The following is a 27,392-nucleotide window of genomic DNA, read 5'->3' as shown; positions in this document are numbered from 1 at the left end:
GTGTCTAAGTACTAGACTGAGCCCACAAACTAGGATCAATACTCTGTTATGAGTGACTCTGGGAGGCTGAGGGAGCAAACTGAAGAGCAAGTTTAAGGCCATATGTTAGGGGTGGCAACGATGATGATAACATGCTAATTAACCACTGAAATTTTTGTAAACTTTGAGATTAAACATTAGATCTCTGTACACCTGTCACCAAAGACAGGGAAATATTAATAATCTGTTATAGTCCAGATGTGACATTGAGTATGTTCAAGTTCATATAAAGGACTGACTCTTGAACCACCTCATGTTAGGGTTTAACACAAAGGGTATACAGTTCGTATATTTAGGGAATGTGCTACATTTCATCCTATGGTCTCTTATCATAAACCACACAACTGCTATATAATAGTGGAATATATAAAAAATTTGACACTTCCTCAGAGCTCATTAAAGACTTGCTTGTTCCTGCTAGATAATAAAACCATGCAAGACATAATAATGAAATACTTAACTGATAATACAGACACCTTTCGATGAAGCATGGCAATAATCAGAATACTGAATCAAACCAAGTGCTACAGTATTACTGATTTTTCAAATATCAAAACTCACAGAAAGCTTTTCACGAATGCCCTCATTCATATTTCATCCACAAAACGGAAGAATAAACTAACAAAAGCATTCACATGAGCAACAGAATGATTTTTTACACAGAACAGAAGTAAATTTAAAGGCCTGATCCATAGATTTTTCAAATGTCAAAACTCACAGAAAGCTTTTCATGAAGACCTCATTCTTATTTCATTTATTCTCAAAACAAAAGAATAAACTAACAAAAGCATTCACGTAAGCCACAAAATGATTTTTTACACACGACAGAAGTAAATGTAAAGGCCTGATCCATAGACCCATGAAATCAGTGGGAGTCTTTCCACTGACTTAAGTACTATTTGCATCAGGCCTTGAGCAGACAGTGATGTAGACATTTCCATTGATATTTGTTCCCCACACAACAGATGCAATCATTTGACAGAACACAATGTACACTGACCATGTACCTTAGAAACGTAGATGTGACAAGGTCTCTGTAGAGTGATTCCTATGGCCAGCATGGTCAGCTATTATAATTATAGCACATTATATTAAAAACATATTTTCTGAAAAGCTGTTTGTTACTGAAAAAAATGTTTCTCATTTTGTACAAAACAAGGGGAGAGATAAAACAGTAAATGTTTCACAACAGCGACATTTGCAGATCCCAGGTTACTAGAAATTAATACCGGCTATTTTGTCAATCAGTAAAACAAATGTAAAGCTAATAAGGAAAGAGAGCTGTTTAGATAACTAGCAAAACAAAACTCCAGTTTAGAATAATGCAAGTGAATGTGCTACCATTAAACTGGAATACTTATTTAATAAAACTTGCTTTGGATCTGTGCCATTATAGATGTTTATTTTTTTAAGTTTTGAACTTCTTTCCTCAGAGTAATACCATTTTTCTTCAAGGGAATACATATGGGAAGGAAAAAATTCTGGAATCAGGCTAGGAAAGAGATTTTGTAGTGCAAAGACCCTCAGTCCTTCTTATAATGAATGTTCACAAAATGCATTTGAGGGTTTCACAATTCCAATAACAGCAGACATGGTAGAATAAGTTCTGTAATACCTACATTAAATAAACTTGTGAAATATTTCAAAATACATGCCACTATGTGTATTGTCAGTGCATGAAAATAGGTGGACCCAATGGTTTGGGGCTGCATGGAGATCAAGATCCAAAAAGGCATTTAGGCATCTACCTCCTATTAAAATCAGGTTAGGTGCTAGCATACCTTCCTGGATTTGGCTCAGTGTTACTATGATAGGTCTAATGAAACCAACTTTTGTTAATGAAAACTCAGAAAGATAAAATTCATGTTTATGACATGGGTGCAGCTAAACTTTACTGTGGAGTTGACTAATTAGCTCCTCAGTAAAGTATCACAGTCTACATATGTGCTGGTATTAAGGTACAGTAAATTAACTCTGCCGTTAATTAAGTATCCTACGGCAGAGTTAACTGATTGTCACTGACAGTAGTATCCTATGGCAGAGTACATTACTCCTGCAAAACGCACATGTAGTCAGTGACAGGAGTGGCTGGGGTACAAGGGTGCTGAAGTGCAGGGCCTGCCTGCCAGGAAGCTCTGTACTTTAGCACCCTCATGCCCCAGTTAGCCCCTCTGCTACCCAACACTGCCAACCAGAGCCTGGGACCAACCCCTCCCCTCCCCTACCGGACCTCCTGCCAGCCTGGGACTGCTCTGCCCTGGCTCAAAGTGCTGCGGTCCCAGTCTCAAGTATAAATACTACTCCTAGAAGCAATTTTCTCTAGCGTGAACTGCGCTGGAATTTATCACATTGCTTAAATGGCATGTGTAGATGCACCCACTGTGTCCATTTCACTTCTTATGCAATTTTAAAGACCTACATCTTTGATGATGAACAAGTTTTCCAGGTTATCCTTATGTCCCCTAAACAACTTTGGATGGAAAAAAAGATAAATGAAATAAAACATTGTAAGAATTATGTTCCTATGGTGGGAAAAGAATTGTTGCCACGGACATTTATCTGAAGCAAAATAAGTAATTTCTAGCATTAGGTCATCTGTGTAGAAAACTGGAAAAGAAAAATATTTTATGTAAAGTTTCACATCCAGAAGATGTGTCATGGAAATGCCACAATGCTTACTTTTCTTCCTTTCTGCTTAACAATGTGATTTAAGAAGATTAATCAGCCAAACCAAAGGGTAAGAGCTAACTATGTAATAAAGAACATTAAGATACAAGTAATTGCTCTTTCCTTTTCAGGAAGAATCATTCAAAGTGACATTTTGAAATCTAGTTACTTTGATTTCTATTTTTCATCTGTCATCAATTCTGCATATATTATTAAATAAATTGACATTCAGTTTAGGTTTTAGAGAAATGTTTTTGACCTAGTTAGAGAAAAAAATCTCTCACTGTCCAATTGGCATAAAAAACACAACCATTCAAATTTATTTTGCAAAGGTAGGCAAATCAGAATCTCATTGCTGGATCTATAACTGCGTGTTAAGTAAGTCTAACAGATCTTCTGTGTAGTACTAAAGATATGCCTTGCATATATGTGGTTATAAACCAGACCATCTTATCACCACAGTTATTCTAACTGTTGCTGTGGTCCATTAATTAGGAGAGAGATTCGTTTTTATATACAATATTACAGTAATCCTTAGAAAAATAGTTTGTCACAAAAACTATCTTTATTCACTTCTGTCACTCTCAGTTGTATTCTGTCAATATCCTGCAGCATGTTCTTGGGAAGTCCTCCCCTTCTTAGATTATTTTTTGTTATCTTTTGTATTTCTTATTGAAACCCCTTGCCCTGATTATCCACTATTATCATTTTAATTGGGCAATGTGTCACACTCCATATGCAGATTGCACCAATTTAACTGACTACACAAATCTAGATCTAAAGCCTATCAAGTGTTTTGCCTTTGACAAACTTTCATCACTGATCAGTAGTAACTCTGCCTGCTTCTCAGCTAATGTTTTTAATTAAAGATCTTGGAATATGGCCTAACTGTGTGCTTTGTAAAGAACATTCCCAGTGCTGGTAAATATTGCATAACAACAAATGAAAGCAAAGAGTTCACAATGTACTTTCATGACTGGAGGGAGGAACCAGCAAGTTTTAAGCGCTAAGGCTAAGTACAGACAGTCAAAAAGCCCAAGGCAGAATCAATCCAACCATCCCAGGTTTCTTTAAATTGCAAAGATTGGGTTGAGAACTAGTTGGGGGGGTGGAAAGGGGCAGCCAAATGCCTGTACTGGCCAGGCCAGAAGGTGGGAGGCACTTCTGCACACTTCTCAGCGTGCTAGACATTGGCAAGGGCAGCTGACCCCAGCTGAGTAGGGCCACCCCTGATTGGCTGTCAGGCACACGTCCCCAATCCCTTGCTGTCACTGCCGACCCTCCCCTGCATGCAGCTGTAGGCTTCCAGACCTGCTTGCCATGGCAGCCCTAGGGGGGGCAGGTGGAGTTGGAAAGGATTCCCCCTACCCCAGACCCACCCCAGCAGTGGTCTGCACAGTGTGGAGGGAGGTCCCCATGGTGGGGGCTTCCTCCCCCAAAGCCTGGCTACATGATCACCTCAACCATGCAGCCCCTGCCAAACCCAACCTCCCAGCTGCTGAGAGGCCAGGTCTGGCATGGGGACAGGTCTGGGACAATTGCCCATTTGGTCTGCAGGGTGGAAAGCCAGGCTGTGGGGGGAAAAGCCCCTGCTGCTGGGGGCCTCCCATGCTGTACAGACCACAACTGGGGGAGGGGGGGCAGGACTGGGGCAGGGGGATCCATTTCCCCCTTGCCAGCCCCACTATGTTCCCCACTGGCTAGGCTGAGTACCAGAAACTTTGCTGCCTCAGATCTGTGATAGCCCAGGGGCAGGGCAGGGCTGGCCTGGCTTGGTCAAAGCAGAGGAGTACTGGTGGATCTGGAACAGAAGTTCAGTAAACCAATCTAACCTAACCTGATTAAATCTTATATTACAGCTATCCAGTTCTATCTTAAATTGGCATTTTGAAAATGGTCTATGCACTGAACTTCTGTTCTGTTACAGGTTTAGACTGGTTTCTGATCACTTATACCAGTTTATATATCATTTCTGTTCTTAGCTTATTAGTGAATTGTGAATAATAGGACACTGAGGCAGTGCCTACATAGTGAACTTACTATGCCCAACAGCAGCAACCTCAAACAAGTTTGCCTGCTTTGGGAGGGTGGCTTTCTAACCTGAAAGGAGTACAACTACATCCAGGTATTGAGACAGGCTAATTAGCACTGTTAAGTGAGGAGTCAATTAGCTTGCTTGTGCTCATCAGCACAGATGTGACTACACTGTAGGCGATATAGGAAACAATTTGCTTGGAGCAGCACTATGGGCGTCTTTACATGTGCTCCGCAGTGGAGGTAGGCGAGTGCTTTAATTAAAGCAGCTTTTGGGAACTGCTTTAATTAAAGAGCCCAAAGCTTCTCATGTATTCAGCATCCCGCACTTCAAAATAATAAGGGCATTTTAACTAAAGTTTGTTTGACATGTTTTAGTTAAAGTGCCCCCATTTTGAAGCATTCAGACACTGAATACATGAGATCCCAAGGCTGTTGAAGCATGCTAATTAGCATGCTCCAGTAGAGTCGATTAATCAAAGCTGCTTTGATGCATGCTAATTAGCATGCATCAGAGCAGATATTGGGTATGTCTATAGATGCCCTATGTGTTTAAGGGCACTGCTGCCAAGTGCAGTCTACCAAGTAGACATGGCCTGTGTTGAAGTGCAGAGCTCTCCTGCCAACTCACCATAGGCTATATTAAAACCACGTTATAGCGCAAGCTGTCACTGTTAAATTGTGCTGTCAGGTTGATGCAGTTAATTCAAACCAGAATATAGAGCAGGATGGGAATACATTTTCCAAATGTAGCAAAATATGATTAAGGTGCTCCTTAAGAGAAACCTTAAGAACAGGCAAACCTAGGGTGAAATTTATGTTATTTTTTTTCATTTGAGTTATAGGGAAGGGGTTAAATTAGATGAGAACTCATAACATACAGTCCTGTAAAGTACCATATTTTCTTGTATATCATACACCTGCAAACAAGACATATATCTTGTTTTAGGGAAGGCAGCATGAAGAAAAAAAGATTTTTTCCCCCCCAACAGTTATGGATGCATAGAGCTGAGACAGAGCCTAATCTTTAGCTCATTCACCCTCACTTACTTCCCCGCTCAGGCAAAAAGCTCTAGAGTTTTAACTCTTTCACATCTGTCAGCAGCTCATGGCTGCTTAGCCAAAAGCTGAAATTGTAGTTGTTGCTGAAGATTGAACTCCATAGGCAGATCCAGGGTTTTGAAAAGAGTTAAACATAGTCTTCAGGGTTGTGAGATAAGAGCAAAGAAACTAAACAGCAACATTTCTGAACAAAGGATTAGTGGAACACGAAGATCATTAAAAAGAAGAAAGAGTCATTAATATCTGTGGAATCAAGAGCACTTAGTAGGAGTCAGGTACATTTTCATGAACCATGAAGTCAGTTGACTCCTTGGACACTGCCTGAATAGAAATGCCAGTGGAAAGTTTGCTTTAAGCTTTGGGTAGACCGGAATCAAAGTGGCCCAACCACATCCCTGTGCCCTCCCTTTAGACCTGCCCCTGCTACACTGTCTCTCCTTCCATGAAGCTGCTGGATGGAAGAGAAGCAATAGCCATCTTGCAGGATAGCCATGCTTCTATTCTCAACATAAAATCAGTTTTCCCTCGTCAGGTTCATACCCCAATTTTGGAACACTGATATTTGAAGGAAAGGTGCATGTGGTATGCAAGTAAATATGGTATATAGAAGGCAATCACCTTGTTCACAAGAACTACAACATTTATACCAAAGTATCTGAATTTGTGTATAAGTTCTGTCTTTCAAAAGGTTATATTAAAGGCCAGATCCAAAAGGGTGTGCAAGTGCTTTAATTACTTTAATTAAATTAATTACTTTAATTATAATTAAAGGATATCTTTAGATATATAACTGAATTAAAAATAATGAGAATTTAGGCTCCCTAAAAAGCGGGGGTTACCCTTCTGGATCCAAATACCCTTCTGGATCTGACTTTTGCAAATCCCATGTATTTAGATATTAAATGTATGTCTTGGTAATAAATTGTATTAGTGCTACAAAAGCAGGTTACCAATTTATATATAATTAAAGGAAGCATTGACCTTTTATTTTTAATCTTTGGTATTTAAACCTTTTGGTCCTGACTCCAAACTCACTGAAGTGTATGCAAATGTTCTCACTAACTTTAATGGGCTTTAGATCAGATCTGAAATCTTTAATTTTATCTTTCTAACCACTAACATATTAACACAGTTTCCAGTTCACTCACAGGGCTTGTATATGCAAGCCCCCTTAGGAAAATTAATCCAAATGGACTTTTACAATGAATCACTTAAACTGCATTAAATTACTGTGTGGACACTGACATTCAAAAGTGGACTTGATTTGATTTAGCTTAATTCATTTTCAAAGTAAACTAAGCTAAATTGAATCAATTCATTGTGAAACTAATTGTGTGCAAGAGTGTCCACACAAGGGTTAACAGTGGTTTAACTAATTCACCTTAAAAATCCACCCATTTGTTAATTCGGGTTAGTTATCCTAAGCTTCTGTATGTCAACAACCCATCAAAACAGTTGCTTGATTTTTTTAATAGATAAATGGAATAAAAATACAGAATTACTGCAAAACAGTTATGTATCCAATATTCATGTTCAAATTTAGACAAAATACTAAATATGAAGAACTTGGGCACACAAATTTATGCCAGGATAAAAGGAGAGCAGGGCTTCACAGTACATCAGTCTTTTTGCAATAACTGCCTGTGTCCAGCGGTAAATTAAAATGAACCTGGATACTTTAGACTTCAGTGAAAGAGAAGTAAGCTATTACAGATTGGCATTCATTTGCTGTGGAGTGAGAATATGCACACGGCATTGCTGCATAGCAGTTTATGCACTGTAAAATCCCACCCTTCTTTACCTCGTAACAACTTGTTCATATATCTTAAGACAGTCAAAGTTTCAGCACTTGCCGAAACAGAGAGGTTACTGCAGAGTCAGCTACAGTGCAAATTTAGAGCATGGTTACTACTCAGAACTAACTACTATGGAGACTATATTAGGGCATGTGTACATGTGGACTAATCAGCACCACTGAGAGATAATGCCAATTAGCCCATCTCTCAAGCTAACTAGTTCACCTGTGATACCCCACACATATGGCTATATGGTTTCTGGTTCAGGAGGTGGCCCACTATTTCTATTGTGTACAAATAGCATTAGTGTGCAGTAACTATGAGGTAGCTTGCTTTGATTTCTAAGTGGAGAAAGGCTTACTACAGAGTAGGTCACGCACTGAAAATTTACACCCTGTATTAGTTTTTGCTAACTTCCCCAACCCTTGGATATATGAGTTTTACTTGTGAGGACTAATTTTAGGTATGAAACCAGAGGATGTCTAGTATATCAACTCAATCCCTTACTTTGTAGGAAATGGTATGAACTCTTGAGGTCCGGGAAAGAAAAAAAAATATATTAGTGATTTAATGCTGAGTTCTGATAAAAGAAAAAACAAAGAATCCCTAATATATATTATTCTGGGGTGATCATTATTACTGAAAATCACAACTGTCATAGGAAATGTTCTTTTTATTAATCTACATTTCTTTTTTTTTTTTTTTAAGAAGGGCATTATGTGTTGTTTTTCTCCTCAATATCTGTTAAAGATTAATTGAACCATAAGGATGTAATCAAACCACCAAATTCAGAGGCATGATCCCAGCAACTAACAGCATTTTATAAAATGAATTACTTGTGTGGTAAGCTGTTGCCAGAATACTTAAACCCTTATAATATCTGCAATGTAGACATAGTCTGAAATACATTTGGCGACTGAATGATTAGAAGATATAATACCTGGAGGTCATCTATATTCTTATTTTCCTTAATTATAAAGTTATAGTAGTTTAAAACTACTGTCCTTCATTGATCTGCCATTTGTCCCTTTTCCAGCCGTTTTCTCACTCTCTTTTGTGGTAGCTGTCATCTTGTGCATTGTTAAACAGGAAAAACAAGATATTGTGCTTAGTGCTTTTAAGTAAAAGTGCAGATTAAAGAACTTAATAAAGTAACATATCCCCTTACATTTCAGGAGCAGGCAAACAAAAACCTTCCCCCTTCTCTATCAGTGTGAAAGAATAAATAATCTTTGAGAAAATATTCCACATAAACATACATTTATGTGAGTGCAGTATGAAATATTGCACAGGTGGTTATTAATCATTTTTGATAAACTGAGTAGAACTTACTTGCTATTTTTGCAGCTTTGGAAACCTTCTCTGTAAGGAAAAAAATACATGTAATGGAGATTCAAATTGCAAGGTAATAATACAATTTAATAGTAACAGCCAATCTGCACCTATTAATACAGACTTGCAATAAATTCATCCGAAGGAATTGCTGAGGTTTTCAAGTGGTGATGGTTATTTGCCCTTGAATATCTTCTGGTGATAATGTGATTAAAATAAACCTTTGTATGAAGGAAAATAACTAAGAAATCATATTGTTATTAGCACTTTAGGAAGAAAGGATAAATGTGTTTGAAAAATGCTTTCTTCCAAAAAAAAAGCAAGTAGCTTACTATATTCATATATACGATTTTTGCTGTCACTGTTCAAGATAACTTAAGTTCTCCCTGAAACAATCCTTTTGAGTAGATAGCAAACATGAAGGTTTTCATGCCAAAGAAATTTAAGATCTCTAGTGATTCTAAAACATATGTATATGAGACTTTTGGTTGTCTTTGCTTAGGATATAGAATGAAGTTAACATTCCATGGTTAAATATACATATTCACCTATAAATAATAATCCTCTTGGGAAACATATTCCTCCAATTTAATAATATGTATAGTCAACAACTTAATCAATTTACAATAAATATACATTACTTCTCTCATTATATTGTGCTTTTGACCCCTTAATTCTCCCTCAGTACTCCCTCTATTCATTGTTACATCATTTGAATATCTATGGACTAAAACGCTAGTATAATAAAAGTATCAACCATCTCAATCAATGCTATTGACTGTAATATTCCCAGGTATTCACTGTGCAGCATCCACTGGACTACAATGCCCATTATGCAAACTGCCAGAATTATCTATATTATATTCCCGTTAATTTAAATTAGGAGTGTCCTGCCCTGGGATAGATCTCAACTACAGGGCTCCTTGCAGGTCAGATTCAGCCCAGGGTGCAGGGCAACTTTGGTGATGGTAGCAGCTCTAGGTCCTGCTGTGTTCTACTGGAACCGGAACTGCATTGGCAGCATTCATGGCAGTGATAGCTCTGGCTCTAGCTCTGGCATGGGGCACGGAGCTGCAGCAGTGGCAGGGCCTTTGGCTAAGGAGGTAGTACCACTTTGATGGAGACAGGCAACGTGGGTGGAAAACAACTGGAGCTGACAACTATGTCCACCAGGGCTCAAGTGCTCTGGATTCTGTGCCAGGTCACTCCCTTGACTATGCTCCCCAACTTCTGGTGGTCCATCAGTAACCCAGTGGGCCAGATCCAGCCTGCAAGCCACTTAGACACCCCTAGTTTAAACTCAAGTGTCAGTTCATATAGAGCAGTATCCTCTAGCATTGGGATGGTGCTAACTCCAAGTTGGATATGAAGGGCTCCTATTGTGGAAATTCTGACTGTAGATATGGGTCTGGATTTCCCTACTATAGTTCCAAATATACTTGAACCTTTTTGGAAGACCAGATATGCTGAACTAACTCTGATTTTCACGCCCATATTTAGTCATAGAAGGGTATGTCTACACGTAACATTGCTATAGCACCATGCTTTAGTACTTCCTTTTTGGTAGTACTAAAAACACAGTGCAGTACAGGTGGTTACTGCACCATGGACATGGTGCATGGTTAGATTTCACCACTATATTACTGTAGTGGCACGCTGTACCTGGGTAGTGCGCTGCTATGCCAACGTAGCTGCTATGCCAACGTAGCTGGTGATTGTGTGTAGATACACACAATAGCTACGTCGCCGTAGCACACCATATGGTGATGTATCTCATTACTGCATCGCCATGGGTGTAGACATGCATGTAGTGTCTTAAATAACTGAAGGGCAGGTTACAGAGGAATACCAGTTAATCCCTACAGCAGACATCAATATTACTGTTTTAAATCACATTTAAATACTGAATGTGCTAAAATTCAGGCTGTATACAGATGTCTAATTCTTTATTTTTCTTTATGTGTATGCCTTGTTATACTAAGAAGAGGTTGGATTAAAATTCAATTCCAATATCACTTGAATCTGTCAAGTTTTTGAAAGTGAAAGAATGATTTGCTCTTTACATTTACTTAATAAGTTAATCATGCCTTAAGGGGTCTCCTGGATACATGTTCACTCAATTCCTAGCATCATAAAAAGAGAAATAAGCTACAGAGTTATTTGACAAAATATGTGGATTAACTCTGTAGCTGCTTCCTATCATGCCATTTATTGAACATGTGACCAGGGCCCCCTGTTGCTGGGAGCTCCATCAACAAATGCAAATGCAAATGCTGATGCTCCATAAGCATCCCCAGCTGGGGGCAGGGGACATGTGTACTCCCAAGCCTGTGAGCTCCTAGATCATGCTGGCTCCCAACCACAGGAGCACCATCAGCTGACAGGTCTTCTAGCTGCAGAGTTGCCCCATGCACCCCCAAGGCTGGGGTACCACAACTGATGTGGTGTCCCAGTCATGGGGATACATGAAGCATAAAGCACCCCTGCAGCTGGGAGAACATGTCAGTTTTGATGCGCCAGTTCTGGGAGTGCATGAAGCTGTGGTATCCACGCTGTGGGGATCCATGTGACAACCCCATGGCTGGAAGGCCTGTCAGCTGATGGGGTTCCAACTGCAGGAGCTTGCAGGGGGAGCCCAATCAGGGAGAGCCCAGGATTGGGCTCCCCCTGCACTGGCAGTAAGGTTTGATGGGATCTGATTCGTGATCCCCACAGTCATGCCTCATGCTATTCACGTCACACATATAGAGGGGCTCTTGTAATCAAACAAAATAATTAGATGTTCAAGCTTTTTGCTAATTCTAAGATTTACGATCTGAAGAAAATCATAAGAGAATAATCCATCCTAAGGTAGCAAAGCAGATATGCATGGGCTTACTTTAAACTGATGAGGCATTAATGGAAGTCTGTGTGCCAGTATTTTATGTGCTTAATTTTAATTTGCCTTTTCTTTTCCTTAATGCTTGATTTGTCCCCAGTTGAATTGCAAATATACATTTTTTCTTAGAACTGAAAATATATGTGAACTTTATATATAATACATACAGATATATAATGATAATGTATGCCATTCTAATTTTCTGATTTCATTGAAACAAAAACCCAGAAAAATTGTATAAAAAAAGGTAAATTTCAGCCAAATACTGCTCTCAGTTGTTGAACTCAGCAAGGTTACATCACTGTGACTCATAGAAGCATCTAGCCCCACCTTTTCTACATTAAGCAGATAGAACTGTGTAGTGAGATCAAAGGGTGAGATCCTTGACTGGAATGAGTCATCACAGCTCCAGTAAAATCACATACACTGATTTATACCAGTTGAGCATCTGGTTGTTTTATTTTATATCTGTCATAAACCAGGATAAAAACAGAGGAACAACTGATAACGTGCCATAGGGAGATCACCTATTGAAACATCCTAGCTCAATTTGCTTTCTTGTTTATTTTTCAGGATGGTTCTCTCTCATTCACTTGTGTTATTGCACAGATTTCCCATGAGGACCATATGCATCTCTAAATGCATTTTGAACTACATGGCAAACCAGTTGTCTATAACAAATAGCTGAAAAGATGTTTAAAAAGTTAAGAAAGTGATGCAAGGTGACACAATCCAAACACATTGGTCACCAATAATTTATGAGTCGTCTTCTACCAGGTTGCCCTTAAGGGAAGTCCCACAAACTTTAACACATCTTGTGAATATGAAATGCTTGGTAGCTTGAACTCCCTTAAAACTATGAAGAAATATTGATTACCTGTTGTCAGGTTGTGATGTCGCTGAGTTTCTTTTACTGTTGAGGCTTCTAAAGGAAACAAAGCAGGGGTTAGGCTAATTTTAGTTTCAAAATTAAGTTTTTGTATTTCACGAAAACACACAATGTTAGAATTTGAATTGAGCAACACTTAGCAATGTATATAAGCCCCAACATGTGACTTTTCAGTTAAAAACCTTAAAATGAAAATACCAAACCAAGGAAGACCGCAAAACAAAAGGCTCCTGATTATTATCTTAACAAACCTGCTTTATTAGTAGATTATTAATTACAAATGTTTTGTATTTTTTGTATGTGTGTGTATACTCACTTTACAAAATTTGGATGATTATTAGGTGTGGCTTTACCTCTGATTTTGTGGGATCAGTTTTTGCAGGTCTGGCTGTGGTTGGGCTTTCCAGATCTGTATTTCTATGAAAAATGATCTCTTTTAACCAATATTCAGAACTATAAATTAGTCTCCCTCTGTGTGCTGCTTTTATGTTTTTCTTGGGCCATAGTTCCACTTATTATTTCACTGGACATAACATTAATCATCATAGTAAATGCTACTTACTGTAGGAAAATAATAAAACAGGGTTTGGTTCAACCTACAGAGACCAAACAGCTTAGCCAGCACATATGTGACCAGGAAATGTATTATATACATGATAACTATCTCTATTTGTGAACATATTTTTCTCAAAATATACAGGTCAGCAATAAAAAATATCCCTCCCACTGGGGAGATAGACTCTGCTAGTTCTTAACAGGTTGGTCCAGTAGGAAGCATTATCATAGCCTGGCTAGACACCACTAAATCAACTCTTACATGGATCCAATGACTGGGACTCGTGTGCTGATGCAGGGACAGATTCAACGTTATTTAGACACAAATATCTTATTTAAGTACCTAAATACTATTTGATTAGCTAAACAGGAATTAGGAACCAGGCAAATTAGATGCCTGAACGGAACTTAGGGGCTAGGGACAGACATTCAAAAAGCCTGAGCCTGAATTGATTCAATCTTTACAGGTTAGTTTAACCTAGCTAGACTGAACTGATTTGAACTACACAGACATCTCTTTGCAGGCATATGCCTGCAGTGGCTAAGGCTAGAAGCCTGGGGGGTGCTAGAGCAGTCCTCCCTTCCCTTTCATACTGCTGAGCAGAAGGCGGTAGGAGGGGAGATGTGGCTAGGACTCGCTGATTAGGGAGGAGTGTAAACCCCAACCCTGCCTGCAGAGTCCCAGACTCACTGCTCAAGGGATGAGGAGTGTTGCTAGACCCTGCATCTGCTGATGATACCGAGCTTTTCAATCTCCCTCTCCCTGCTTCTTTAGACTGTCTGCAAACCAGGTCATTTCTAACACCATTCTATAACCCCTCTTGCAAACTGACATATTGCAGCTAGCAGGTTGCTTTTTAGAAGAAAGTTTATCAGCCCATCAATCTCTACAAAAGAAAACATCTCTCTCATTAGCTTCAAGCTCTTCTTATCTGCAGGATGCATTTGCAAGCCACTAGCTATCTGCCCTTTGTTCCAGTAAAATTGAAGACCAAATACAGGCACCTCTCAGGAGGTAGCTAGCATGGGGATTAGGGGTTGTCTAAAGCCATGGACAGACATGCTGTCTGAAGCACTCTAAACAGTTAGAGTACCAATGAAGTCTTAAAAATTAGCCCAAGTACTTAAAACACAACTTTAAAAAAAGGAGGAATATTTATGAAACACTTTATTTTGAAGCATTTCCTGAAACATCTGTACCTTAACACATGCTATAGGGGGTTGTTCAATCCTCCAGCAGCCTTCAGTGGTCTACTTCCCTACCCCTATGGGGACTAAGGGAGGAGAGAGCATAACAGACAGCCAATGAACACTTTCCTTTGTGATCAGCTATCTTTGAGAACCTCTAGAGATTGGAGGTCAAGAGGCATTGCAAGTATAGAATACTCTGGCTCCAGCACCAACAAAGTACCATAGATATCAGAGTTCATTTGGCACTTCCTGTTTGGACTATAAAGTTCCCAGGCTCCTACAATTGGGTTTCCATGGTAGGTGCCTAACTTCTGCATAAGCTATTTTGCCATTCAGATACAAGAAAGAGCTGGTAGAGGAAACTGGCAGGCATGGAGAATGCACACCAAGAGCACTGCATTCAGTACAAAGTGCAGCAGCTATGGTCACTTTTACTCAAAAACATAGACAGAGTAGGAAAAACAGTTTATATATACTTAGGATGTGGGAGACCCTCCTCAACTTGAAAAGAATTTTAACTCAGAAGAGTGCCCTAACCACCAGACTATAGAATAGCTGGAGGACACTTTCCTGTTGAATCTAGGCCATACATGTAAGGCTCATGGATGAGAAAGAGCAAATAAGGAAACTGATCATTTGGTCCCTACTGCAAGGTTATTTAAATTTTTTATCAAGCAACTGTTTAATGTAAAATGGATAAAAAGCATTCAGAGTAGGGCTTGGACCTAAGTCACCCTCCTCTTTCTCCAAGTGCCACACCTACTAGATTACAGAATCAGGCTCTTTCTTGAATCCTTTGTCCCTCTGTGGCTCAATTACTCATGCATTCTTGGTTGCGCAGTAGTCAGCTTCAACAGGAAGCTGGATGAGTTTGTCCTCATCCACACAATTCTACCAGCTAGAGGTTATGGCTCTCTCCTTCAAGATGCGAGTCTGAGGCTTGCCTAGCTGGGGAGATCTACATTCTAGGTTTCTTACTTCCTGAGCAAATGCTCTAGACACTAGTCAAGGTATACAACAGGTATAGAGTGACACTACTACCATCAACACAATGAGAATGTGAACTCAATTGATTTAGTTATCTACTTTTAGGAACAATTCCTCTGGATCCTGAGTGGAGAAGCCACTCAAGTTTCAGAGAGGGGCAGGAGTTCACATACACCTCTGTTCTTAGGATTATTTCTTGGCTAGCTTTATTTGGCTTTCTGCTTAGTGCCAAGGATTGGGTGAATCACACTTCAGAGGCATTTAGCTCTTTCCATTGACTGTATGTGGGACCTGGAACCTAGTTCTGTTTCTTTGAATCACCCTTTTGGGGATAAGCACCAAATTTTTAAGCACCCTGGGTATGTCTACATGTTCATTAATGCACCATAGTTATGGCACATTAAGTTTAGTACTTGGATAGCCAAGTACTAAATCAATGCTCAGTAACTCATGCTACTGTGCAGTAGCACTGGTGCATGGGTTTTTAGTGATGCTTATTGCACAGTAGCTTAATACTACTATGCAGTAACAAATCAGCATGGTTTTTGCCTGACATGATACTGTGCAGTGTTATTAGGTTACTGCACAGTTCACATCTCATGTAGACGTGCCTCCTGAAGCACAAGTTGGAAGTACCTAATGGTCTAATCTAGCTTTTGCCTTTAGTAACTAAATACCTTTTTGGCATCTAATCCTTCCTGCTCATACACAAGAATGCCACATGGAGTCCAAATACACAGGATACAGCTGCAATTCTTGAGTTTTAATCTGACTTCCATGTATTGGAAAGAACTAACAAAAACCTAGAAGTCAGGATATTTGTGGGTGATACCTTTTATTGGGCCAGCTGCATGATTCGGATGGACTTAGACAAGGCTTCAAAAACAGTGCATTCTCTCTCAGTTCTGAGAAAAAAACCCCAAAAACTGCTGTACCCTCTCTCATTGCTGCTTTCACAGCCCTTGTTTACCTTTAGCTTTTTCCTCTTTCAGGTGTTTTTTCTCTACTGTTTTTTCTGTTCAGAAAAGAGAAACATAGCATACTTTAGAGAACAGCCAGATCCAGGGGTGCTCAAACTATTAATTTTACCCTTCAGCTGAAATTTGCTGAAAACTATCAGAGATTTTCAAGGCAAAACTTTCAGATATGTTTTTCAAACAATAACACAAGCACAAGTTGTAATAGCCATACCAATGATAACAGAATACTGCAGCATTACAGTGGCTTTTTTTTCATAATCACTGATATATTCACAGTCACACACATAGAAACACTTCTCTAATAATAAGCGCTTACCTTTTTTTTCTTTTGCAGCTTGTTCTGTGTTTTTCTGGGCTAAAAAGATTTGCAAAGAAACATCATTAAATGCAAGGCCTGGAAAATATGGGGCCCTATTTTAGGCACTTAAATGTCTAAACTCCATTAGTCTTCCTGGAGTTACATTAGCATTGAATGGCCCAATACAATATAAACTATAGGTCCACTACACTATATGCTCACTTAATTAAGCTTTATAACAAGTATTCTTTTATTAGTTTGACATTTGTGTATTCCCTTCTGCAACATCCCCTTCCTAGTCCCTCTCAGAATAAAGCCAGCAAGCTGTGGCACTAGTGAGCTAAGCACACTGAGATGAACAAATTTGCTTCAGGTGTCTGCACCAGTCCTGCATTCCCTGTTGAGTACAGCAGGGACCTGGCAATCTGCCTTAGAATTGTTCATTTACATACTATATGACCCAACCAGCTGGAATAAAGGTTCACTCAATGTCTTCTGCTGTATGTGTTACCTGATTAGCACTGAGCAGGCTGGTGTTAATCACCTCTAACGCACCCCAATACACACTCAAATAAATAAATAAACAAACAGCAAAAAAAATCAGTTCTTCAGGTCAGATGCTTGGCTGAAATAAATTAGCTTTGCTTTAAAGACTTCAGTGAAGCAACACTGATTTATGGCAGCTGAGGTTGCAAGATTGCATGTTCACTAGTTCTTTCTTTTTGACATTTCAGATATGTATCATATTTACCTGCAACTGTGATTTCAGCTGCTGGTTCTTCAGGACAAAAATCAGAAATTAAATTGAAAAAAAAAAGATCAAACACAATATCATTTTTCTTTCTTTTTTCCCTCCAGAAATTGACAGTTTTGATACATCTTAACCTTCAACTGCAAATTCTCCACAGGATATTAGTTTGCAAAGAAATGAATTCTTACAACACAAATGAAAGATGCAAGCTCTGTTCTTTAAAGTAGTATAATCCAACAAGCGGTGGTTTCTGCAAATGCAGTTATTCTGCCAATCAAAGCTTTTCAGGCTCACGAATATTTAAACAGAGTTCTTTTCAGATAAGCATTCAAGGGTAAAGCTGTTTTTTTTTTCACATGAAGCATGTTCAATGTAAATTTTCACTCCTGGTATGCTACTGCCCATATATCCTCAGGGTTTTGACATTGGTCTGTTATCTAACCTTGGACAAATGGCTTCAGTTCTCTGTGTCTGTTTCCTCTATGCATCTGTCTGACCAGTCATTTTAGACTGTAAGCAATTTGGAGTTAGAAATATTTCTTATTATGTGTTTGTACAGTGTGTAGCAAATGTGACCCTGTTTCATTTTTTGTCTATGGGTACAAATAATAAATATGGTGGGCCACCTACAACTGTCTGTGGCTGTGCAGGGGTTGATGGAGCTCCGGAGATGCTCCTGTCCTTCTCTAGTTGGGCTGCATGGGCAACTGGGTGCAGATGGGGATAGTGGCAGTGGAAGCAGTGGGAAGGTTCCTTTCCCTGCTCCCGCTCCCAGCCTGCCTGGGAACACATGAGGATATTGGGCAAGGAGAAGGAACCTGTGCACTGCTGTCACTGCTCCCCCTGGTTGAGCCTGGCCTTCACGAATTTAATCGTTCTTAAATTCTGTGGACCACTATTGTCATTTCTCATTGACCACCCTGCCTCTTTATCACCAAACCTTTAACAGAAAAGGGGAAGAGTGGTCTTAATTTTAAATTAATTCACAGATCACCAGTGGTCCACAGTCTAACTTTTAGGAACCACTGGTATTGGGCATTCTGGAGTAGGGATCTCTTCTACTGAAGCTGTTCCTCATTTTATAAATAACTTAAATATTCATTGTAGAAGGGATGGGAGCCAATATCTCCCAGATGAATGCCCTAACCACCAGGATATGGAGTCATGTTCTTTCTCTCCCAGTGAACATTTACTTATTTGACTTCGTATTTACTTATTTTACAATAATTTTACAATTTCAACAGGAGAAATGAGACAGATCCAAACAGAATACCCTAAGGACTCACTTTCGTGAGTGGTACAATACCTCACGTTTCTTTAGGTTGCTCCTATATCCTACCTATGCATTCTAATGAATGAGCTTTTGGGTTGGATTAGGCGGGAACCATCATTTTCTTTTTTTGCAGAACATGCACCAAACTCCAGTAGAGGGTTCAGTGCCATGAATCCCAAATAGAGGAGCCCCTAGCTTTCTTTGTGGGGTTTTGCTTAGGCCTTACTCCTTAGGATTTCTTGGATACTGAAGTGATCAGCATTTAATCCCTGTTTAGACATTCTACCCACGAATTGTGTAAGTCAGGATACCTAACTAGTAGTTAAGGAAATAGCTTGCCAAAAATCATGCCGCTGTGTTCTCCGTTGCTTATTCAGAGATCCTTCTGTTCCCATTCTACTTGGATCCCCAGCTAAGCTACTTCTCTCCTTTGGCTTTTGAACTATAAATTGGTTTGATTACTTGACCGGGTCATACCTGGGAGGTATATAAAGGAGATGTAAACTGCTTTTGTGGTTTTTCTCACTTTTACCACTGGTAAAGTTCCTGGCTAGACTACCATAATGCATACACACTTAGAAAAGCTGGGAGTTGAAACCTTCTAGTGTTGTTAAATATTCTGAATATGTTCAGAGGAATTGCACCCCGTGGTTGGGAGTTTTATCACTGAATTCTGTAGGAGCACAGTTGACCAATGCTTTTGAAAATTCCCAGCATAAATGTTCTATCCTGTTGCATGTCAGACATTTTATATAATTAAAACAATTGCTTCTTATATATGGAGTAAATGCTACCAGCTTTGTCTTCTTGTCAAGATAGCTAGTCATACTTTGACAGTCATTAAAATAGTCATTATGTAAGAAATGTCTTTTAGAGTTGATTAAAGCCTCCTGTTTTACAAATGATTAATTCCTTTCTCAGGAATTGCTACTCATTAAATTGAAAATAAGGAAAATAGAATCGTTTTCTAATTCCTTTAATGGCCAAGTGCTAATTAATTTTGTTGATCGCTATGCACACGCATATATATATATAATTTGGGGTACTTCAAATTTAGCCTTTAATTTCTATTTATAGTCTGCCTTTCACATAATGAGCCAAATTCTGTGCTGATTTATACCCCATCCAATGATTCAAATGTGGTTGTATAGCATATAAATTGGGAAGGAATTTTACTCAATATGCATGTACACATTTACTTTGTTACACCTGAACTCCCAAGACCATTACCATTGATTATTCAGTATCCATGGTTTCACAGCGCATATTGATTTGCACAACTTTTCTCTCCTTGCTACTATGATGTGTACATACATTAATGAAAAATATCTGAAGTGAAGCCACAGAGAGTATGCATTGCTACCCCAAATTAAATGCTCTCCTTTGAGTGAAAAGATCATTTTAAACCCATCAGTATTCATGTCATATCAAATATGTCTATAAAGCTGATCTAGAAAATCTTTAGCTAGATCAACTCAGGAATTATTGGTCAGCATAAACAGTATAGCTAAAATATTTTGTTACACAACTGGGTTCCTGTTTGACAATAATTTTCTTTTAATTAAAAATGATTTATCAAGATCTATGTGAGTGCTTTATGCAATAAATTGTAGGTGCAAGGAAGCTGGTGTATGTATTTTCCTATACAGGTTACTTTACCATATTTTAGCTATCATTTGTTTTTGGCATATATTACAGTAGAAATGGACAATTGGTAGGGATTAATTCTTGTGAAGAAGGCTTGAGCAAATATCTGCTTTTGACTATGATTTTGTAGTACAAGACAGTGTACCAAAAAAATTCTCATATAGGCAGGTTGTCACAGACAGCACAATCTGCCATTATATAGATCTAGTGGCTGTAATATCCTGAACAAACATATACAACAGACCTGAGGAAAGCAAGGGGGAAAAAGTCATCAAACGGTTTCCTGGTAAATATTATGTATTCAATTAAAAACACAACTACTAAAAGTATTGCTACAGTCGTGTATTTGCATCATGGAAATTGTATTTTGAGTATTCCACGCCCCTATCCTTACCTTTTATAAGCATAAACACAAACTTTTATTGATATTATTATTGCTATTTTATCATAAGATGAAAATATGAAATATGTACTTTCCTGACATAATTAACATTGATCCTAATTTGGCTTAACCTACGCAAACTCACATTCTCCCCATCAAAGACACTGTCGCATAATCCTTACCAGGAATTTTCTGATGAGAATTTCCCTTTCAACTTCCACTGAATCTCACTTTTAATATATTTCATTGTCTACTATTTTATGGAATATTAGGTAGAATTAAAAACAACTTTGTATTAAAAGTAAGCCAGCAAAGTTCAATAAATTATATACATATTCTTTTAACTTACTTATGATAACTCACTCATTTATTCTGATTAATCTATACATTAGTATGCAAAGAAACCTGGTGGCCACACCCAAACACAGGCAATTGTAAAAAGTAAAACTGAAAACCAGTTTAGTGTGTTAGCTACAACTTTGAAATATTTTATCATGAATAACTTCTGCATGGTAAGATGTTGTTAAGCAGAATAATGAAAATTGTAAAGCACCTGTAATATCAAAAAGGAGAATAATGTCCATACAGGTAACAGAATTTAAAAAACAGAGACCAAATTAAGACACTATGCATCTAAAAGACAGGTTCAGGATTGGCAAGAAAAATACTATGATACATACTTGCTGTTGCTTTTGATTTGTCTGTGAAGTAAGAAGTTATAATAACATTCAGGTGATGGGAGAGGGAAGCATGATATTTTTTTGCAGAGAATGACTTTGTTTATTTTCTAATACAGCCGAAGTATCTTTTTTATTGATGTATGTATTGGTACTAATATATTTATAATTCTTATTAATTATAATGCAAACTTTAAGATCTGATGAAAATTGCAGTAGAGGAACTCTATAAACAATTATTATTATTAATAACAATCTTACTTCTATACAGTTTTCATGCTGAAGTCCAGAATAGACTAACATTTTTTCCTATTTGTGGAAACATTTCACAGTGCAACTGCACTGCACTTCTACAGTAAATATATTTTATATACTGTATAGTATTGCTGCATATTAATTGAATATTCAGCCATTTATTTGAACCTGTGTGATTGAACAGCCCAGTATATAATATATGTACCTAGCTACTCTTGAGGAAAATGTAATTGTTTGTGGTCCTGAGGAAATGAACTTTTGACATCAAATATAACATACAATGAAATCTAAATTAATGGCATAATGGTACCCAGGATACTTAGTAAGTGAAAGTATTTAAGACAAACAGACACAAGTCTTTTGATTTTGCTGGCATAATTCTGTTGCTGGCATAACCCTTGACTTTGGTTAAGTTAAGGAAGCAAGAGTTGGTTATTTGAAAAAAACAGACAGAAGTATTCTAAGGATGTACTGCAATATAATGACTATAAGACTACTCTATATAATGACTATAACACATTAGCATCACAGTATATTTGGCATTTTGCGTGTTCTGACATTTGTCATAATCATAAACAATGCAATCATTTATCTACATTTATCTGCAATTACATTTATCTACACAGCAGATTCAAATCTAATGAAATTCAAAACATAGTAGTACCTACCTGCTTTTGTTTGTAGAACTTTTTCATGTTTGACACCTTCATGCACTACACAAAAGTAGCACCACAAAAAAAGTTGTCAATCATTGTGTGTGTGTGAGAGAGAGAGTGTTTAATTTTTTAATAAGAAAGGTTAGTATATTTTTTTTAAAGAATAAACATTTATCTTATATTGTTCATGCTGTTATTGCTAGAAGAAAATAAAATGACCAGCCTCTAACAGATTATTTATTATGGAACCTGCAGTATGGAAGCAATGCTTAGTTATATGCCCCCTTGTTGCACATATATAGCAGCTGTAATATTACCACGAGTTACACATGTACAACAAGTGATAAGACAACCCAGGACTATGAAGATTCAAAGCTTATGCATCAAAAACAACATGGGGTAATTTTTTAAAGCAATTTCAGAATTTTGAACACATAACACAATCACATCAGTAGCTGAAAGCTATTAGTAATTATGAATTCTCAAAAGGAGGAGTACTAAGCAAACTCAACATTTTTTAACCTAGTAATTATGTTTCCAAGTTAGAGATACATGAGCTGAAATCCAGAATACATCTCACTAAACCTGACTAGATTATATGTCACTATGGAAAGTAAGAGGAATAGTGCTACTTCAGAGGTAATGCAAGGGGTGTTCTTTTTCTCTCCTTTTTTTTTTTAAATCAGTTTTCATAATAATTACTAATCTTTGTAGAGTTCCCTGGATTTTTGCTGGCAATAGGAAAGGCAATGAGACTGATTTAAAAACACAAAGGACTAGCATTGCACAATTTATAGGAAATGAGCAGACTGGCTTAAAAGGAAATTATAACAATAAAGGAATTTCAACAACAGGTCTCGTTTTGCAATAACAGCTAGGATAAATACATCCATGCAGGGGCCAGAATAACTCTTTTAGCAGAAGAATCAAGTGAGTAATATGCTAGACATTATTTCCTTCTCTGAGGATCTCATCATTGTCAAACAATCTGAGAGTAGAAGGAAGTGCTTAAAGGGGAACTGTAAAGCAGTGATAGAAAGAAATACAATTCATTACTGAAATAAGGGTAATTGCATCTGTCCTACAACTGTTGAAGTGAATCATAGAACTTCAAGTGAATGATTCCACAGAACAATACATTCTGGGAAATGCGTAGCAAACCAAGATATGAAGGGGATTTCACACAGATGCCAGTTTTCTAGTGAGGCCTTCTTCTTGTGCAAGCAATCTTTTGGGGTTGGGAGCATTTATGGGGTTAACTCAATGTTCATTTTGTATCTACCTTTACAGACTGAGGGAAAGAATTATGTAGAAATTCAGCAAATATACTACATATTGGGTGTGTCTACATGTGCCCCTAACTGCACATTACCCACTGGTACTGCGCAGTCCAGGTGGTGCATGGGTTGTTTTTGACACTACTGTGCAATAGCGGTGGAGTCACGGTTAGTGCCTGCCGACGCTACATCACTGTAGTGATGAGCTATGGTGCCGTAGTTCATCGCTAAGCAATGTAGCGTCTCGTGTAGACATGCCCAGTAAGTTAATTCCACTCTTAGTTACATTTTATCTCTCTTTTGAGTAAGAGGAAATTTTGTTCTGTTTGTCATTTTTTCCATGTTTTTTATTTGAATACTGGTGTTCCCTCAACTCCAATTGACTGTTAATGATGCCTTTAAATAAGTATGCTCCTTTGTAACTCCTTTGTTAATATCTGCATTGATATTTGTGAATATGGACAAAGTAAATTGAATTGTGTGCTAAACCATCTGATTATGGACAATGGAATGAGCTATGATAAACAAAGATATTCAAGCAAAGGAATGGCAGAGATGTACAATGGCAGAGAGAAAACAAGGTAGCTTTAAGCAAAACTAAAAACGACCAATATAGAGCTTGTATTTGTTAATACTAAACTAGTCACACATATCCAGCTTATTACAAGATTTAACCTTATCAAGGTATGTATCATATACCTGCTGGCTTTGGCTTGACTACAGAGGATATAAAAAAGGTAAATCATAATATTTAGAGATAAAGAATGAAGATAAACTGTAGCTTTTTACTTCCAGATGTTCAAATCCTGGCTTTTTCTCCTTTTGTATATTATGCTCTCTTTCTTAGCTCAACCCTCTGATTTTCTTCACGTGTAAAGATGCATAAGTAGTAAATCACTGTAGGCTAGATTTAGAGAGGTAAGTGCTGAACTGCTTATATCTCTACACGTCCCATCAGCTGCATAACTTTTAGTTTAAGTCACTCTTAAAATAATCTTATAGTACCATGACATTTACACATTTACTCACAACAATTGAAAATCATAGGAATATTGTGAGGTATTAAAGTTAGTATGTGTTAAGAGAGAACCCTTGCCTACAAGGGAACAACTCTGCAATGCCATGAGGACATTTAACATGTGCTAACTGCTTAAATGTACATCTGCTCACATTTTAACTGAATGCAATGCGTACTAACTTTAACAAGTCACAACATTCCAATAATTTGCAACCATTGCAAGTGAGTGTGTGACACTCAGTTGGATGCACAATGGCTTTAGTACTTCTCCTGCTTCACTGTATATATATCAGGTGTAATTCTAAAGAAGGCTTTTTTTCTATATGGGGTACGAAGCTAATAGAGTACTACAGCTGGTTAAGATTTTGAAATAACTGTTTCCGCTCATGATGAACCAACTTGGAAATGTTGGAGTTCATGATTGGGTTGGATAAGCATAAAAAATTGGATTATCCAATCAACTGAAACTTATGTTGGAGTTCTCACAAGAATGGACTTCCATGTATCTGGTACTTCTGTTTCCAATCACAGAGCTATATACACAAGAAGACTTGCCATGGTATTCTCATTTCCAATTTTGTTCAGAAACCAAAATGATACATTATTATTTATAGTAATACATATAATTTAATAGCTAATAATTAACCATTGATAGTGAATGTGACTATTAATCCTTAAGTGATTATTATCTATAATTAATGCTACACACATTTTATATCACAATCTCATGGCATCACTGTCTATGAGTTCATACAATCATAGGAAAGTAGGGCTGGAAGGGACCTCAGGGACATCTAGTCCAGCCCCTTACTCAAGGAAGGATCATTTGTGACTAAACCATCCCATTCAAGTGTCTGTCTAACCTGCTTTAGGTCCTTGGCAGATATTCAATTAAAGGCATGATGGGATCTGACCTCTGATCACAATAGTCACACCTCCTGCCATGCTACATGTGCATAGTAGAAGGACCAGACTGCAGTCATGCCCTATTGCCAATGCAGGAGGAGCCTGCAATCATGAACCAAGGATACCCCTGCACTGGCAGGCAGCAAGCCAGCTTCCCAGTGCATCCAGCTTGGAGCACCAGTCAGCCAATCAGCATTCCCAGTCTCAGGAGTGCACCAGAGAAAATGGCTCTGATACACTTTGGAGGCTAAGAAAGCTGGTCGTCTCATGGCAGCTCCCAGCTTTGGAAATATATTAGAGTGAAGGGCTCCAGTGCACTTTCAAGACAGGAAGTTCTGACTGGCACTTCCAGCCTCAGAAGCACACTGGAGTGAAGGTTGGGATCTCCAATCAGCTGATCTGTCAGGCCACATGTTCATGTTAAGGAGTGATGGAAACCAGCTACAAAGTTATTAGATGTGTTTTGTGTAATACATTTATGACTTATTCCTTGTTTTACTGTGCCATCCATTTCCCGAAGGTATGGCCAGTTTAATTAACTAGTTAATCACATCTTAAATATAACATCTGCCAGGGGCCTCAGAACATTCAAAGATGGTGATGGAGATTATCTAGGTAAAGAGTTGGAAAGCAATGAGTCTGGTTAATGTCCACTGGTGAATAATGGTAAGGAACCAGTCATAATTACCAGGAAGGAAAGAAAGTTCAATTTGAAAACTTCTCCAGTGGACATTAACAGTGGCAAGGTTGCAACTATAGACTGTGAGATCTTCCACATGGGTCATAGCTAAATAAATATTTCCATATCAGTAAATGTGAGATTTAATCAAAGGTCTTATTGTAGTCTGTAGAATTCCTAGGGGTTTTCTTTCTTATATTATTAATATTAGTGCTACTATTACTATTATTATTATAACTATTACTTCTTACTGCTGCTATCACCATTATTGACACTATAATATCTAAAAGAACTGATTGTGGATCACAACCCACAGGCTTAAAATCTAAGTCGGTACTATACACAATTGACTCTGAAATACACTGTCTCTCTCTAAAACAAAACAAAACAAAACAAAACAAAACAAAACAAAACACACGTATACTCATGGGGACTGTCTGGATCAAATATCACAAGTTACATATTTCAAAATTATTCTAAGCAATTATGCAAATGCAGTACTTTAATGTTGATCTAGAACAGTAGTAAAAAAATATAAATCTAGGAAGGATGATGTCCTACCTGATTTTTCAGTGGGAGATGATTTTTTGTGTTTGGTTTTCTCCTCTGTATTAAGTAAAAGGTACACCAGTTACACATATCACAGTGACCAAATAAATGCCTCTTTCAGTATCATTATTTCATTGTAGTACCATAAAATAGCTAGATTTCTAATGAGTTTGGGCTACCTGATTCAATCAAATTTCATTGTAGAGTCACTTATTTGGCCTTAAATCTTAGTTTAAAATCTAGAAAAAAAGCAACACACTTGATAGTGTCTTCCAACTGGCTACTTTTCCAACAAATGTCTTCTAACAACTTAATCAGAACAATTTTGGGATATCCACACCATAATCCAAGCACTTAGACAACAAAACTCTTGTCTTTGCTGCCAAGCTGCTGCAAAACATATCCCACCAACCTACTCCTGTTCTGTGTGCTCCAAATCCTGGAAATGAGGCAAGGCAACCACCACAGGGCACCTCTAAGAATGTGTCTAGAGATACTCCTAATAGAAAAGTGAAAATGCCCTCAGCTATAGGTCACCCCCTTCCTGAGACTCCCAATACATGTGTGCAAGTATTCTCTGGACTTGTGCACTGTGAGGCGTACTGTGGAGGGTG

General features: G+C 38.0%; 1 protein-coding gene across 32 annotated transcripts in view; it reads right to left on the bottom strand.

The window, feature by feature from the left end:
• TRDN (triadin) overlaps nucleotides 1–27,392 on the bottom strand; it is a 366,530-nt gene that overhangs the window by 13,754 nt on the left and 325,384 nt on the right. For 16 of the 32 annotated variants that reach the window (XM_025208370.1, XM_025208340.1, XM_025208348.1 and 13 more), the window contains 9 exons: nucleotides 26,791–26,835; nucleotides 24,326–24,343; nucleotides 22,362–22,406; nucleotides 21,442–21,462; nucleotides 17,460–17,501; nucleotides 16,727–16,765; nucleotides 16,401–16,445; nucleotides 12,686–12,733; nucleotides 8,931–8,960 (listed from right to left, as the gene is read on the bottom strand). In XM_025208370.1, coding sequence (XP_025064155.1) covers nucleotides 8,931–8,960; nucleotides 12,686–12,733; nucleotides 16,401–16,445; nucleotides 16,727–16,765; nucleotides 17,460–17,501; nucleotides 21,442–21,462; nucleotides 22,362–22,406; nucleotides 24,326–24,343; nucleotides 26,791–26,835 — 333 coding nt within the window. Of the gene's footprint in view, nucleotides 1–1,046; nucleotides 1,107–8,538; nucleotides 8,669–8,930; nucleotides 8,961–12,685; nucleotides 12,734–16,400; nucleotides 16,446–16,726; nucleotides 16,766–17,459; nucleotides 17,502–19,159; nucleotides 19,210–21,441; nucleotides 21,463–22,361; nucleotides 22,407–24,325; nucleotides 24,344–26,790; nucleotides 26,836–27,392 lie in introns of those variants that run through there. The other 16 variants (XM_025208343.1, XM_025208359.1, XM_025208368.1 and 13 more) reach the window with 11 other exon arrangements.

Source organism: Alligator sinensis, unplaced genomic scaffold (genome assembly GCF_000455745.1).
Source record: "Alligator sinensis unplaced genomic scaffold, ASM45574v1 scaffold562_1, whole genome shotgun sequence".
In the NCBI taxonomy this organism is placed as follows: Eukaryota; Metazoa; Chordata; order Crocodylia; family Alligatoridae; genus Alligator; species Alligator sinensis.
This window is presented reverse-complemented; position numbering and strand designations above follow the sequence as displayed.